At 58.3% G+C, this 16,059-nt stretch overlaps 2 protein-coding genes across 3 annotated transcripts; both read right to left on the bottom strand.

Moving 5' to 3' along the window:
• Positions 1 to 1,621: 1,621 nt before the first annotated feature.
• On the bottom strand, positions 1,622 to 3,283 carry HAMP (hepcidin antimicrobial peptide). The gene is made up of 3 exons (XM_047709671.1): positions 2,969 to 3,283; positions 1,922 to 1,981; positions 1,622 to 1,836 (listed from the first exon to the last, which is right to left on the bottom strand). The coding sequence occupies exons 1-3, from the start codon at positions 3,053 to 3,055 to the stop codon at positions 1,735 to 1,737; spliced, it is 249 nt and encodes an 82-aa protein (XP_047565627.1). The 5' UTR covers positions 3,056 to 3,283; the 3' UTR covers positions 1,622 to 1,734.
• A 1,918-nt stretch (positions 3,284 to 5,201) lies between these two features.
• USF2 (upstream transcription factor 2, c-fos interacting) lies at positions 5,202 to 15,191 on the bottom strand. 2 transcript variants are annotated; one of them, XM_047709595.1, is made up of 10 exons: positions 15,023 to 15,188; positions 14,707 to 14,753; positions 14,484 to 14,602; positions 14,148 to 14,348; positions 13,581 to 13,731; positions 13,366 to 13,453; positions 13,033 to 13,091; positions 6,252 to 6,346; positions 5,956 to 6,084; positions 5,202 to 5,847 (listed from the first exon to the last, which is right to left on the bottom strand). In XM_047709595.1, the coding sequence occupies exons 1-10, from the start codon at positions 15,082 to 15,084 to the stop codon at positions 5,758 to 5,760; spliced, it is 1,041 nt and encodes a 346-aa protein (XP_047565551.1). In that variant the 5' UTR covers positions 15,085 to 15,188; the 3' UTR covers positions 5,202 to 5,757. The 2 variants fall into 2 exon arrangements, with proteins under 2 accessions (XP_047565551.1, XP_047565552.1); XM_047709596.1 differs by lacking the exon at positions 14,148 to 14,348 and having other exon boundaries at positions 15,023 to 15,191.
• Between the last annotated feature and the right edge of the window lie 868 nt (positions 15,192 to 16,059).

Genomic DNA, 16,059 nt, shown 5'->3' with positions numbered 1-16,059 from the left:
GTCATGGGCCTGCACAATTTGGGGGTCCATCCCCTCTCTAGGTGTAAACCGTAGGCTGTCCCTGGGGGCAGGACACACTGGCCAGTATGGGGCAACTGTCACTGAAATCTGCAATCCCAGGTCCCCAGGCCCCAGGAGGATGGGGTACTGGAGGCCCTGTGCCTGGCCAAAGGGGGAGCCACTGCTCCGATCCAGCCGAGCCTTTGAAACCAGGCAGGTGTGACAGGGTACCACAGACTGGGTGGCTTACAAAACAGAATTTATGGTCTCACGGTGCTGGAGGCCACAATCTGACATCGAGTTTGGCAGGGTTGGTCCTTCTGAGTGCTGGGGCTGGTGGAAGGATCTGTTCTAGGCTCCTCAGCTCAGCTTCTAGATGATGGTCTTCATGTTCACATGGTCTTCTCCCTGCAGACAGGCCTCTGAGTCCAAATCCCTGCTTTTTACAAGGACAGCAGTCCTCTTGGATCAGGGCCCAACCTACTGACCTCATTTTAACTTGACTATCTCTATAAAGACCCTACCTCTAAATCAGGTCACAGTCGGAGGTACTGGGTGTTAGGGCCTCCACATTTAAATTTGGGAGGGTGGGGGACACACAGTTCAACTCATAACTCATGAGCAGCGACATGGCCCAATGAGCTGAACACTGAAGACTCTTCTAGTTCTTTGGGTGTGACAAGCCCGTCTCCTGATCCCTCTCATGGTCTAACCCAGGCCTCCCCATTGATATTCCACACTGGGCCCAAATAGCCAAGGCCATTTATCACCTTGCTAGTGCTGACGTTTTCTTAGGCGCTAAGAAGACAGTGAAATGCATTGTCTCTGTTTCTGTCAAAAGTGGGGAAATGGGATACATTGATAGGGACATGGTTTCAAGAAGAACAGGAGGGAACTTAACCCCTTGGGGAGGTGAGCAGTCTTCTCCCGCGTGTCTCGCGGGGCGGTATGTCCTTACTGAGCGGATGCCCCTTACCGTGGTCCTCTGAAACCCAGCCAGCACCCTCATTCGGTCACTATGCCTGCCCGGAAAGCCAGTGGTTCTCAGACTTTTTGGTGTCAGGACCCCTTTCTACTATGCAAAATTATCGAGGACTCCCCCCAGAAATTTTGTTTACGTGGGTTCTATTTCTAGCTGCTCCACGTCTTAGAAACTCTTAGAAATGGAGAGCAGGATATTGGGAAAGTACAAGGCACACGGGCACATAGCCTGTTCCTGTCAGAGGGATGAGGTGGATCCCACGTCACAGAGCCTGTTGACCTGCGACAGGAGTGAGAAAGGCACATGACATTCTAGTGGTTTCCACCTGGTGGAGCCCTGCTGGGGGTTCCCTGGACCTTACTTTGAGAACCCTTGTGAGGACACTGAATTTGCCACCCTTGTTTTAAGAAGGCTTTAGGGAGAGGACACCTGGTTTAACTTCTAGCCCCTGCTGTTGCGACATCGGTTTTAGGTCTTCTGAAGAGGGGAAGGAAGGGAAGCGCAGGAAACAGATCTCCTTCGCCAAACCTCAGTGCTGACCCCGGTACCCACCAACCCCGCACACCTGGACCAGACAGGGGCCAGAAGAAGCCTCTGGCATAGGCCTCAGGCAGGAAGAAAAGACAACAGACACTCTAGTGTGGAAAACAACAGACAGAACCATTTTATTCCAAGTCTGGTCACAGAGGGTTGGAGGGCAAGGCAGATAAATACGAGGGTCGGGGAGGATAGGGGGGCAGGCTGGGGAGGCTCTATGTCTTGCAGCAAAACCCACACTTTGATCGCTTACAGCAGTTGCAGCAGAACAGGCAGATGGGGAAGTGGGAGTCTCGTCTCAGCCTCAGGAGCGTGGGCTATGGGGAAGAAGGGAGAGTGAGCAGACCTGGGGCCCAGGCAAGGGCTGGGGAGGCCTGGAAGGGGCGCTGCAGGTGCGCTTACCGTCAAGCCAGGCTCGGCTTCGGCTGTGTCCTGGGCTTGCAGGGCTGTAAGCTGTCTTGTCTGTGGGAGCAGAAGGGGTGGTGAGGATGGCCAGGGCCCAGCGGAACTCTCAGACTTGTCCCTACACACCAGCTCCTCCCCGAGGGTCAGTGTCCTGGGGCTCTGTGGGTATCCTAGGAGCTGCCCCGCCGTCCGGCCTTTTCTCCCCCTTGCTCACACAGCTCTTCCCATAGACGCCCCAGATCTGTCTCCTCTCTCCACAGCTACTCTCCTTGGGAACGTTGCCCTCCCTGGCTTGCTGCCATCCCCACCTGGAACAAGGCTTCCTGGGTCTTGCCCCATACATGGGTTCCCCGTGCCTTATCAGTTGGCTTAAAAGCCTGGGGGGCTCCCCTTGCACGTGGAGCAAAGTCAGTATTTCCACGGTTGTCCACAAGACTCGGCACGTCCCCTCCTCCATCTCCTCTCCAAGTACCGTCCCCTTCACTCAGGACACCTTCTGATCCTTGGGGATGTTCACCACACTTGCCCTCTCCCAGGCCTTTGCTTGCTGTCCCTTTCTCTTTTCTTCCCAGTCCTAGGTCAAATTTCTTTTTCTCACCAAATACTCCCGCTTCGCCGCCAGCCCTTCATCCCGTCTGAAGTCCTCCCCTGACCCCTCCTGGTCCCTCTAGTATCATCATCATTTTCTGTTATCCGTGGAGAGCATTTACCAAGACACAATGATCTCATTTATGTTTTAATGGTTCAGGGACTAATTCCCTGACTGGGATGTAAGCTCCGCAAGACGAAAACTCTACCTTGTTCGCGGGGCACTCCCCACTGTCCAGAATTGGGCTTAGCAAGGAGCAGGCACGCCGCCCGCTGTGGAATTAATCTGGGGCCTCCAGTCCCTGATACTCAGGACCCCCGCTCTGTACTTTGGGCAGCTCCCCGTCCCCCCTTGCCCTGCCGTGGTCTCCAGCTGCCCTCAGCACTGCCCGCCCCAAGGGCCTGGCTCTCCAGTGGTCTCGGTTGCTGAGCTGGACCCAGGCCCTGCAGACTCACCTGGTGCGGAAGAACCGAGCCACTGGCCAGACTGGCCAGGAGGAGGAACAGGAGGCCGGCAGCCTGGATCCGCGGGCTCAGTACCATCGTGCCGTCTGTCTGGCTGTTCGGCTGTCCTGCTGTTAGGTTCAGGACCGGCTGTGGTGTCTGGTCCCCCGTTTCAGTGGCTTTTATGGGTGCTTCTGGAGGAGGCGGGGGTGGTAAGCCCCCCCCCCCGCCCCTTTTGTCCTAACTCATTTCCAAGAAGGTGGTGGCGCCGACAAGACGGGAGATAAGCGGGAACAGAGCGACAGGGAACAGTGTTATGTCACCCTTAGCAGAGGTGTGTCTGGGGGTGGGGCAGACGGGCCACCGAGGAAACACTTTCCCTGACAGGGCATCACCCGGTTGACCTCAGAAAAAGAATTTCCCCCTTTGACCCAGAAGTTGAACAGGTCGATGAGCAGGAGTGAAGTGACCTCCTATTCCCCACCCTTTCTCGATGTCCTCATCCCCTGGGAGGCTGGCCGTCACTTACAGGCCACCCTGGGGGTGCCCAGTGTAATTCCTACTGCTTCAGGCTCCCCTCTCACAGGGCGCAGATCCCAGGAGGAAACACTGGGCAGCCAGACGCACGAGTTTATGTCGGCACAAGCCCCCAGCGTGCGGGTGATTTTCTGAGTATCAGAATTTCTTTTGGAACTTCTGCCTATAGGAGCCGGAAGTATTCGTTAGTTGCTAACACTGGACGCCGCCTCTTTTATGCCAGATGTACTGACCCACGTCCGAGGCACCTGTCCTCCATGCAGCTCCTGCCAGCCCTGTGCTGGGCTCTGCTCTGCATTCAGGGACCCCCGCTGCCTCCTTTGCCGCTAATCCCCCGAGGCCTGGCTGCCCAGACCCTGCTCCCTCTTAGCACAGCGCCCACCCGGTCATCTTCGCTTTCTAGGAGCTGCAGGAAGAGACTGGGGCACTGCTCAAGCTCTCCTGGTCGGAGGCCAGGGCTAGGGTTAGAGCTAGGCTAGAGCTAGGGTTCCAGCCTGAGCTGGCTGACTCAGGGGCCTGTGTTCTCACCATTTGGCTCTCCTGTCTCCCCTCAAGCACAGGAGGGCACAGGGGAGCGTGCTAGACTGGGCCCGCCCTGGCGCTGGGAATCCAGCAGTGGTGGGAGTATTTCAACCCTAGACATTGGCTGACTCTATAAACCTGGGCCTTTTTTCTTGAAAGCTGGTTCTCCAGCATGTCACCGATGGAGAGATGAGGCAGGTGACCTGACCTGGGAACCTCACTCCCACAAACTCTGAGCTGTCTCTGGGTGCATGTAGTCCAGGGAACCACAGCCCTGATTCCAAAGACAGGCCTCTGGCCCGCGGCCTCCCTGACTCACTTGGGGACCACCCAGGCAGGGTCAGCTCCAGCCTAAGGGCCTGTGGGCGATGCTGCCAAGGAACGAACACTCCTCCCAGCCCTGACCTGCTTGCCAAGGCACACTTGAAACCACAGAAGTGGGGGGAGTGGGGTCTGGGAAGTGCAGGCCGCCCCCTGCGCCAAACATCTTCGCTCTAACGGCCTCAGTCAGAGGGGTAAAGGGAGACAGGGCCCGTCAGGGGCCAGACCAGTTGGGAGCATCTGGGATGAGGAGCAGGTGGAGAGGTGGGCCAGGTGAGCAGGAGGACCGGCCTCCGTCCTGGGGGTTGCACGGGGCCTCGCTGCACACTCAGCCCTGGGGAGACGCAGCGGCATCCCCCAGCAGCCCCAGGGAGCACAGCATCGCAGCTGAGGCCAGGTTTCATCACTAGCCGGGGCAGGGGTCACAGTGCAGGCGCCAGAGCCACGGGATGAGGCGACAGGCTGCCGGGCCAAGCCCAGCTTCCTGGCCATCTGCCCTTCCTGGGGGTGGGGGGCTCAAGGCCAGGCTCCACCATTGGCTGGTACAGAGGGGAGGGCTTCAACCCTTAAGGGCAGGGTCAGAAGCCAGTGCTGTTTTTAGTAACAGATGACAGGAGAGACCCCAGCCTCTCCTCCGAAAACATGAGACACGTCCTTGACCCTAGTGCCCCATGCCCCCACACCACATATGCGCACCTGGAGCCTCAAAGGGGATAGTCCTTAATTTCTCCACCCATCTGACCCACCGACAGACCGGGGTCCACAGCCACACACACCGAGGCCATGCTTCCAGAGTTGCCCTCGCAGAGCTCTGCCTGGACGGTGGGCTCCCTCCCCACACCCAAGATGGACAGAGACACAGACAGACAAGGCGGGGCCACATGGGGCCAGTTTATTGCAGTTAAATACCTCTCTCTCTCTCTATTTTTTTTTTGTCCACTTTTCCATAAAGAAAATTAAAACACACACACACTCAAAGGGGAGCAGGGATCCAGAAACAAGAGGTGGGGTGGGACATGGCCTCCCTGCGTAGGTCCAGGCCCCGGGGATGGCCCCCTAAAGACTCCCCTCCTTCCCTAAAGCACCCTGTCTCAGTACCTCTAGAGATCAAGGAGGCAGCGGGATATGGCAGGGTCTCTGTCCTCTTCCCTCGTGCCTCCAGGCAAGACCACTAGAAGTGCTGGGGCTTCATGGGGGCCGGAGAAGGGAGACAGACAGAAGGGGGAGGGAGGATATCGTTTCCCAAGTTGAGGAGAGCAGTGGGTGCTTATCCACAGAAATGCATTATTTCTCCCCGTTTTGTTAAAAATCTACTATAAAAAAACGCAGCTGGGGGAGGGGCGTCTGTCCCTCTCTGTGCTAAGGGCTGGGAAAGGGGCGGCAGCGGCCGGAGGGTCCCCCGCCGCGCAGTGGGGTGGGCGTCACTGCCGCGCGCTCTCGCCCACCATCTCCAGGTTGTGCTGCTGCAGCTGGGCACGGAGCACGGCGTTCTCATTCTTCAGCTCCTCGATCTGGCACACATAACACGACAGGGGGACCCGCCAGGGGACGAGGAGCCAGGGGCTGGCTCCCCACACCTGGGCTGGCTCTGTCCCGGCCCCACCCATCGCGCCCCTCACCTGCTGCCTCAGGAGCTCATTGTCCATCTGCAGCCGCTCGGCCTCCTTAAAGGTCTCCTGCATGCGCTGGTTGGTCTGGCGCAGCTCCCGGATGTAGTCGCAGGCCTTTGACAGGATCCCTCCTTTACTCTGGGGGGTAGGCAAGGGCGCCAGTGAGCGCCACCCGCCAGCTGGCCCTGGATGGTGCCTGCCCAAGCCCAGGGGCCAGGCCAGGCTGACGTTCTCGAAGGGGCAGGGCCCCGGCCCAGGCTGGATGGGGGTCTGAAGGGCCAGGGTGGGAGCGGGGGGGCACCTACCGCTCCCGTCTTGCTGTTGTCTGCGTTACAGTCTGGAATGATTTTGGAAAGTTGGACGATCCAGTTGTTGATCTTGTCCCTCCGCCTCCGCTCCACTGCAAGAGGTAAGAGGAGCGTCGGCGGCAGTGCTCCCCGAACCTTCCTGCGTGCCAGGCACTCTCCCACCATCGTGGACGGGGGCAGCCCAGCAGCGCCCAGACGCAGGCACCTGCGCCCCACGTCCCGCTGCTTCTCGAGAGGAACAAGATCTGGCCTCAAGGGCCACGCACACACCTTTAGGGCAGAATCAACAGCTGGGGACGGCAGGTTCATTTTGTTGACCAGCCTGGCATATTTTAAAAATCGGAGCCAACATTTTAAATTAATGTTACGTGAAATTAAATTTCATGTTGTAATTGGCATCTTCTGAAAAATGGGGAGTTGTGGCTTGTGTTCTTGGGAGGCGGGAATGAGCCAGCGCCCCTTTCCACAGGACCCCGGCGCCTCCATCTGCTCCCCCCACAGCCGCTGCCTTCCATTTTTCAGTGCTCAGGCCTTCCTTTGGGCTCCCCAAGGTTGTTTTTCCTTTATCTTTAAAATCACAGGGACGCCTGGGTGGCTCAGTTGGTTAAGCGGCTGCCTTCGGCTCAGGTCATGATCCCAGCGTCCTGGGATCGAGTCCCACATCAGGCTCCTTGCTTGGCGGGGAGCCTGCTTCTCCCTCTGCCTCTGCCTGCCATTCTGTCTGCCTGTGCTCGCTCTCTCTCCCTCTCTCTCTGACAAAAAAAAAAAAAAAAAAAAAAAATCACAGTCTGACCATGTCTCTCCCCTAGCTAAAATCCCTCTCCAGAGCCCGGGCAGTGAGTCCCAGGCTGCCCAGGCTGGCACTTGTGGCTCTCGGGGGCCTGGCCCCACCAGGCACTGAGTCCCCCAAAAACAATGTGAATTCTACCTTGAAGGCCAGAGCTGACAGGCCAATGGAAGACGACTTCTGAAAAATCCAGACTTGTGATTTAATTCTCTAACACTCAGCAATCTCACCCAAACTCCGTCAGCTGACCTGAGTGGCAGGTACCCCATTCAAATGGGGCACGTGCCTTCCCTCCGGCTTCTCATCGGGCTCATGTGACAGCCTTACGAGACAGCTGCTCGGGGTCTGCCCTCACTGGCGCCTCACACCAGGGTTCAGGGCCCACAGAAGCAAAGCTGGGCTAGAATCTTCCTCACCTTCCAAGCGCAACCCTAGGCGCTGGTGTGGACACGCCCAAGAGGGCCCAGACACCTTCCCCAACCATCACACGCCCTCCTCCTCCCTCCTGCCAGGACAGCTCACAGACAGATGCCGCCTATAGGTGGGATGTGCAAAGCGGGGCAAAGGGGTATCTTCTCGGGGCTGGGCAGTGCTGGTGGGGGTTGCCAGAAGGGGTCTGGGCAAGAGTGAAAAAGAAGGGTGGGCCAGAATCACACCCCTCACTCCTCATGGGCTCTGAGGCTGGTCCCTGCTGTTGACCCCGCTGTTCTCACAAAACATGCCTGGCTGCTCATCGGCTAATCCCATGCTGGCTGCTGGCACTTGGCTCTGCCTGCCCATCTCAAGTCCCCTCCCAAGTCCAGGTACCCCCTGCTCCGGCTTGGATTATGACACCCTCCTCCAGGGAGGGACTCTCCTCCTCCCTGGTCCCTCTTCCTCCCGTGCTCTCCAGGACTCCACTTCAGCCACCGGTCACCCTGGGGTGAGTATGCAATGCCCGGGGCCCATCACTGCTGGGGAGAGTTGCAGCTCCCCACGGAGGATGGCCACGTCCTATAGCCTGCGAACTCTGTGGCTAAATACCTCAGTGGAACTGAGAGTCTGCCCGGGCCTGGCGGCGCTGGCCACCCCATCCCCGAATAGAGCAGTGCGCTCTATGTCCAGGGTTCAGCAGAGGAACGCAATAGCGGTCGGCCTCTCGGCTTCCTGCTCTCCCCTCATGCAGTCTGGCATTCTCAAGCCCGGGCACCAGGCTTCCTACCTTGGATTCCTCCCTTCCAGCCAGCAGAGGGCAGGGGTGTGGGGGTGGGGGGCAGGCACATCTTCTCCAGTTTGCATTCACTTTAAACTTACTGCCTGCCCGGGGCGCCTGGGAAGCTCAGCATCTGACTCATGGCTTCGGCTCAGGTCACAATATCAAAGGGTTGTGGGATTGAGCCCCAGGTTGCGCTTGTACTCAGCAGGGAGTCTGTTTGAGATTCTCTCCCTCTGCACCCCCAAATAAGTAAAATTAAAAAAAAAAAAAACAAAAAAACCAAACAAAAACCAAAAACCCCAAAACCAAAAAACCTTTCTGCCTGCCCGACTGTGTGCAGGGGGGCACCCTGCAAGCCCGGAGTCTGCGGCGGACTCTGGCTCCACCCCACTGGTGCTCGCGGCACCCCATGCGATGCGCGTGAACAGGGGACACGGATACCGCTGGCGTGTTAAGACTGAAGGTTGCACCACATGCCTGGGGGCATGCCAGGGTGAGCCAATGCTTTCTGCATGGCGCTGGGGCGTGGTGGGCCTTCAGAGAAAGACTTGGAGAGGGAACATGTGGGCTGGTTCTGAAGGGAGGGGCATCAGGCAGACAGGCGTGGAACATGCAGAAATGTCTGGATATACTCTGGGGGGGGCAGCTGGGGGTGGGAGAGGCCAGGTTGTAAAGGCCTCAAATGCCCTGCTGATGGGCCCAGGCCCTTTCACCGAGCAGGTAGTGCGGTGGGCAGGCCTGTGGCTAGGGAAGACCATCCTGGCACATTTGAAATAAGATGACCCATCAAGACCAAGGCCACGTCTATTCCAGAGACAAGCTTCAGTTACACCCATAGGATACTGAAAACTAGCCAGAAATGAAATCTTCCAGGAGAGGGGAGAAACGGACAAACTCAGAGACATGCTTAGAGACGTAATGTTCCTCTCTCAGTAACGGAGAGAACAAGCAGACAAAAAAGTCAGGAAAGAAAACCTGACAAATGGGGCGCCTGGGTGGCTCAGTGGGTTAAGCCTCTGCCTTCAGCTCAGGTCATGATGCCGGGGTCCTGGGATCGAGCCCCACATCGGGCTTTCTGCTCAGCAGGGAGCCTGGTTCCCCCTCTCTCTCTGCCTGCCTCTCTGCCAACTTGTCATCTCTCTCTCTCTCTCTCCGTCAAATAAATAAAATCTTTAAAAAAAAAAAAAAAAGAAAGAAAGAAAATCTGATGAGTGTCAACCAACTTGAGCTGGCCGACCCCGAGGGAACACTCCACACTGTGGTAGAGACACACATTCTCTCCAAGCACACATGGAAGCTTTCACAACACAGACCATATTCAGGGCCATAAAATGAGTCTTAACAAATCTCAAAGGACTGACATTATATACTAGGAGTGTGTTTCCGATCAAAACAGAACTAAATTAAAAATCAGTGACGAGAAAATATCCCGAAAAGCCACAGACGTTCCGAAATTAAGCAATGTACTTCTAAATAACCCAGGGGTCAAAGAAGAAATCATTAGGAAAATTGGAAAGTATTTTAAACTGAATGATAATGAAAACCAATATATCCGAAGGGATTCGGCTGAAGCAGCACTGGAGTGAAATTTGCAACTAGAAAGGCTTGTGTTGGGAAAAAAGAAAGGTTTAAATCATCTTGAAAGGCTAGGGAAAAAACTCCAAGCTAATTAAGCCCAAAGTAAGTAGATGGAACGAATTAGCAACATTGAGAGGAGAAACTAATGAAATAGAAAAAGCAATCCCACACGGCATTTGAAAATCAGATTTCACATAAAGATCTGGACTTCTGGCTCCTCAGAGGTCCCCGGTGACAGTGGGCCCAAATTCTGACCTGGCTGCAATGGGCTGGCCCCACAGGCTCCAGTTCCCCACAGGGCTTGGAGATGGACTCCGACGGTCCCAAAAAACAGTGGCAAAGAGGGGGAAAAGGAAAAAGAGAAGCCGATTTGAGGTCTACTTCAGCACAGAATCTTGGGATTTGTAGACGTGGGGGAAGGAGCCCAGGCAGAGTGGAGGGTGGCCCTGACTTTTGGTGCTGGCTTGGGTAATTCTAACAGGGGTGCCTTTTCCCTCTGGGAAAGGAAATGTTGCATGGAGCCTTTGGGGGTAGGGGTGGTGGGATGGACTTTGTTTTGGACAAGCGGAGTTATGAGGTGTCTCAAAGACACCCAGATATGAAGATTTTGAAGGGGTGGTTCAAATTATGGCTCTGGAGTTCAGGAGAGAAGAATGGAGTAGAAACAGCTTTGCACACAGCCGGGGCCAGGGCGACGGGGAGCCCTGGGAGGACTCCCCTTGTTCGAATCACTCTTTTCTGGAGCAATGATGAATGCCTACAACTGGGGACAGGTTTGGGGGACGCTGACCATCCCCGGGATGAAGCCCCATCCCGAAGGCTTCAACTCTCCTGAGGCCAACAGGAGACAGGCCAGACCTTTAGGGATACCAACAGTCAAAGCAGTTTCCAGCCTTGCCCAATGGGAAGAATCACGTGGATAACTTGTTCAAATCTGAGCTCCTGGGCCTTCCTGTGACTTACTCGTTCTAAACCTTGAGAGAACAGCCCTGGAGATCGTGACTGTTAACAAGCGTCCTGGAGCTACTAGAAAGCTCTGCTCTAAGCAGACTGGGAGGGAAAAGCAGAGTGCAGGAAAATGAGAGTGCACAGAGCGGCGAGGAACATTCCCGAAAGGAACAGGCAGGGTCAGAGTCTTGGAGCACAGACAGGAAAGGAAGCCAGTGGATTTGGCAATGAGGTCGTCATGGGTGACCTCAGACGGACCTCTTTTGGTAGAGGAATGAGCCAGATGGCCCAGGGTCCAGGGAGAGTGGGCAGAGGATGGATCAAAGACATGTGCCAGGTTGGGAGACAAGAAAATGGGATGCAACAGGAGTGGAAGGACAAGGTTATGAGAAAGACTGCTGACTGCTTTTTGCAGGATGAGAAAGATTCAAGACTTTGCAGGCGAGAGGCAGAGTGTGCAGAACAGGGTGGAGGGGGGCCCCGAGTCACAGGCCGCAGCCTTACCAGGTGGCCCACTGCGCGGCCACAGGCTTGTGTGTCTGCAGCGGCAGAACTGGCCATGAGCGTCGGGACAAGTCGAGCCAAGGCCATTTCACACACAACTCAACAGGTGCAGGGACTGAGAAGCAGCCCGACGTCACACAGAAGCAGCCGGGCCGGGACTGCGTGGGTAGCCTACTGGAGGCCCCTCAAACACACCGCACCCCAAAACCAAGCTTGGACCCTCCCCGCTTCTCTTCCAACCAACCTGACGCCACCAAGAAACCTTGATTCTCCAGCCTTGGAATCTTCTGCCCCAGGCACTCCCCTACTTCATGCCCTGTCCTGTCTCAGGCTGACAGCTACAGTCACCTCCTCTGATGTCCCAGCCTCTGTTGTCCTGTCACCTCCGTACACAGACCCCTCTGCTGGCTTCCCCTCCGACTAGAATAAAAACCCTAGAGTAGGGATGCTGTTCTTACAAGGCCCCGCGTGACCTGGCCAGCCCTCCCACAGCGCCACCAACTTCCTCCTTCCTTCTCTGAATTCTGCTCTTCTTCAAACACACCCAGTCTACTCTGGCTTGGGCCTGGGGGTCTGCACTTGCTCATCCCTCTGCCTGGGACTCTTCCTCAGGGACCTGGTTGGCCCATTCAGGCGTCTGCTCCAACGTCACGTCTCAGAGAGGCCCACAGAGCGCCCTGCCGCTATCACTCCCCAGCTTCTCGTGGGGCCTTATCTCCTCCTCGGGACCTGTGTGACCTCACATCACACCACAGCCTTGTGTAATCTGTCTCTCTCACCAGGAGGAACACTGTGAGAGCCAAGACCTCATTTGTTCTATTACCCCCAGGACCCGAGGGCCTAAAAGCCAGGCAGATATGGGGTGCAGATGTATTAGAGGCCAAGCCCAGCAAGCTGGACACCTTCAGGACTCTCAAGGCCACACCCTGACATTTAACGCTTGCCTTAGTCCTCCTCGGTCCCCCACCCCCAAGCACTTCACAACCTCTGTCTCGACCAAATCAGCACTCCCCGAAGCAGCCTCATCCCATTCTGCCTTCCCTCCAGCCAGTGTTCTCCTCTGCCTGACAGGTTCCCCCAAAGGCCAACTCTCTGTGAAAGTCACTAGCCTCCTTGATACCACAGACCAGGCTCCAGACCGGCCCAGGGTGCATGCCGCCCAGCCTCCATTCCAACTTCAGGGAACACTCCCAGAGGGATGACTGTCTAGGCATAGTGCTCCCCTGGACATGCATGCTACCATGACAGGGAGGAGGGAACACAGCAGAGGACGAAGGGACAGTATTAAGAACCAAAATGACTTCAAGGTGGGATCCAGTGTTTAATGGAAGGACTTGACGCACCAGCCTTGGCCAGCCAGGGGCACAGCTTCTGGGAGCTGCAATCTCTGACGTGCTCCCCAGCAGACCAGAGTGGCTTCTAGAAGTTAGGTGGGCAGGGGAACAGGGGAACCTGACAGACAAGAGCATGACAGCTGCCACATAGGAAGGCAGTCCTAGGAAAACCAAAGCAAACCAACTTTTCAAGAGAGGCAGAAAATCCCTAAGACGCTGACAGTGAGTTCAAGGTCACTAGCCAGCATGAGAAAACAACCTCCAGTTCACACCTCCTGCTTATCTGTTCCTGACAACGAACTTCTACCTGTTTCTACATTTCCAGCATTCACCAAACATGTCTTAAGCACTCATGGCGTGCTGGCGATCTATGACACAAAGGACCAGGCCTGGTGGTGCCTGTGGGGCCCAGAAACTCCACTCGGACTGTACCTTCGTTGTGCTGGGCCCTCCTCCTTTCATCTCGTGGTGTTCTGGTTCCATCAATTTTCCTAGAAGAGGAAAAAGATAGGCACAGGTTCTTTCAGGTCCCATTTGTCTACCCATCTATTAAGGAGTCAGACTTAAAAATTATCCCTGCAAAGTAAACTTCAGTGCAAAAAGAGGAAAAATGCTAATTCCCTTACTTACACTCAAGAAGCAAAAAGAAATTAGAAAATATACTGACTGATTATTGTGTGCACAACTGTCTGGCTCCCATTCCAGAAAACCTTCCCTTCCTTTGGCCCCCTCACACCAGCTGCTCCTGGGATCCCCTGCACGTACGGGGAGTAGGGGTGTGTCCGGGGTGCAATCGTCCTCTGCGTTCCTGTCTGAAGCACGTCTTGTGGTGTCATCATGACATAGAACTGGCCTGCAGGGAAAGCGGGGGTTAGTGCGAAAACTGGAGGGGAGGAGCAGTTAGAAACAGCTGGGGGAGGGGGCTTCCCTCCCTGCTAGCCTGCTGCCTCCCCTGCCTTCCGCCCTGGCCCTTCCTTTACCTCCGGCCTGCAAGCTCTGGTCTGTGGTCTGTACCGACACAGCTGTAGTATCTCCCACACTGGATGCTGGGAAATAGGCAAACCGGGCCTCCCCACTGACAGCCTCAGCTGCCGGGCTGCCGCCATTGCTGAAGGGATTTTGGATTACGGCCTGGGGAGTAGGAGGACACAGAGGCCACCCTTAGCCATCTTTGTTCACCAACCCATCCCCTTCTTGCCATGTTGGACGTTCCCCACGCCCTCAGGACCATGGGAAACCCCTCTGTGTGTGCCACTCTGCCTTGTCTCCTAGCCCGGGAACTGAGCACAGGCCCAGCAATCATTTGACAGCATGATACATTTTTTCTTTCCTTAAAATGGGGATGATGGTAACAGGGAAGTCTCCTAGACGTGAGAGTGTATTTCAAAGCTCTTGACCCAAGTTTCACCTTGAAGAACTGGGCTCTGACCCACCCCGCCGGATGGTCTAAAGGTAGCATCAGTGTGCCACCTGCCCCACCCTCTGGGGATTCCCAAGAACAGCGTCAGTGTCCCCTCTCCATCCCCCCAGGGCTTGTGGGCACCTACCAGTGGGAAGGGCGCTGCGGGACCTGGGGGCACAGAGGCAGCAGTGGGGCCAGGACGCTGGGATGCCCCATCCACACCCACCTGGGTCACAGCCTGCTGCCCCCCCGCAAAGGCAGCCGTAGACACGACGCTGACGGCGCCAGCCGTGTCTCCCTGGCCATCCAGCTGACCATCAGTCACCTGGACTACGCGGTACGTCACCTGCAGGGGGCGGCAGAGCAGCGAGATCGGCTCTGGGGTCCCGGCCGCAGCCAGGTCTGAGCCCCTCCCAGCTCGCCGGTCGGACCCTCGGCTCAACCCTCCGCTTGCCCGCGGGCTTCGGGCCCGCAGCTTCACCTGTCCTCCATTATTCTCTGTGCGGAACTGGTACTGGATGTTGTGGTCGCCAAACGCCGCCTGCTGGACGCTGGCGATGGCCACCGCAGTCTGCTCCTCCGCCCCAGGGCCGTCCCCGCCTGCGGTCGAAGGGGGGGCATGGTCAGTGGTCACGCGGCCAAGGCGCCCCCAGTCCCCTCCCCGGGCGCAGGCCGCGGCCCCGGTGAGACCCGCGAGCACTCACCTTCCTGCAGCTCGACGCCCTCCTCTGCCTCGGGTCCCTTGTCGTGACTGCGGGGAGCACGGGAAGAAGAGGGGGTCAGGGCCGCCCGCGCCCCCGCCCCTTTGCCCAGGTGCACGGCCCCCGTCTCGTCCGGCCCTGTCTGGAGCTAGGACACCGCTAGGACCCGGGGCCGAGGTTATTAGCGCGGGTCCCCCCTCCCTCGCAGCCTCCATTTTGAGCTGGGCCCAGCGGCCGCTCGGGATCATGGCGGCCCCGGCGCCAGGCCGAAGGGCCCGGGCCAGGCGCGCGGGGGCACGGACCAGTCGGGCACTCTTACCTGGCGGCGGCAGCAGCAGTGGCCGAGGCAGCGGGATCCAGACCCGGGTCCAGCATGTCCATGGGGGGGGTGGGGGCGGGGGGGGCGCGGGGCCCGGGGGGGAGGGGAGGGGAGGGGAGGGAGGGGAGGGGGCGGGCGGCCGGGGGGGGCCCCCGAGCCCGGCGCTCACGCCGCGCGGCAGGAGGGGACGGAGGAGACACGGGAGCCGCTCGCGCTGATCACGGGGACAAACAGTGGGGTCATGTGAGGAGGAGATGCCGCCGCCGCCGCCGCCGCCGCTGCTGCTCCTGCAGCCGCCGCCGCCGCCTCCGCCTGCCCGCCCGCCGGCTCCCGGCGGCTCTCGGCTCCGGGACGCGGCGCAGCCGCCCCCCGCCCGCTGCACGCGGCCCTCGGGCCTCCTTCCCTGAGCAGCGGCCGCCGCCGCCGCGACTTTTTTTTTTTAACCCGGCCCGCCCTGGATGGCTGCCGCCTCTTCCCTGGATCGCCGGCTCGCGAGTCCGCCGCCCGGCCTGGCCCAGTCCGGCGGCGGATCGCTGCTGCAGCCGCCGCTGCTTTCTATTTTTTTCCCCCCTTTTTTTCCTCCTTTACTTGAGCTGCGCGCGCGCGGCGGCGGCGGCGGCGGCGGCGCGAGCCCGGGGCCGACGCGCGCGGGGGGAGGGCAGCCCCCGGGGAGCGCGCGCGCTGTGTGTCTCCGATGGCGGGCGGGCGCGCGCGGGCCCGGGTCTCGGCGGGGCGCGAGGTCGCTGTTGCTGCCTCCGCGGCCGCCAGGCACCCGCCGGCGGGCCGCCCGAGTGGAACGCGGGCCCGGATAGAACGCCGGGGGACCCGGAGGAGGGGCTCTGGTCGCCGGGGACGAGGCAGGCTGCGGGGTTTGGAAACAGTAAAGTAGGTCGGAGTTGGGGGGAGGTGAACCGGGTTGAAGGGGAGAGGAGCGCGCACGCGCGCTCCCGGCAGCCGGTCGGGGGTGCGCGAAGGCGGAGGTCCGGGGCGCATGCGCACGTCCGGGCGGGGTCGGGGCGCGCACGCAGGGCCGGGCG

This window comes from Lutra lutra, chromosome 17, assembly GCF_902655055.1.
Source record: "Lutra lutra chromosome 17, mLutLut1.2, whole genome shotgun sequence".
Classification (NCBI taxonomy): domain Eukaryota; kingdom Metazoa; phylum Chordata; class Mammalia; order Carnivora; family Mustelidae; genus Lutra; species Lutra lutra.
The sequence above is the reverse complement of the archived record's forward strand: the minus strand, read 5'-3'. Positions and strand labels throughout refer to the sequence as shown.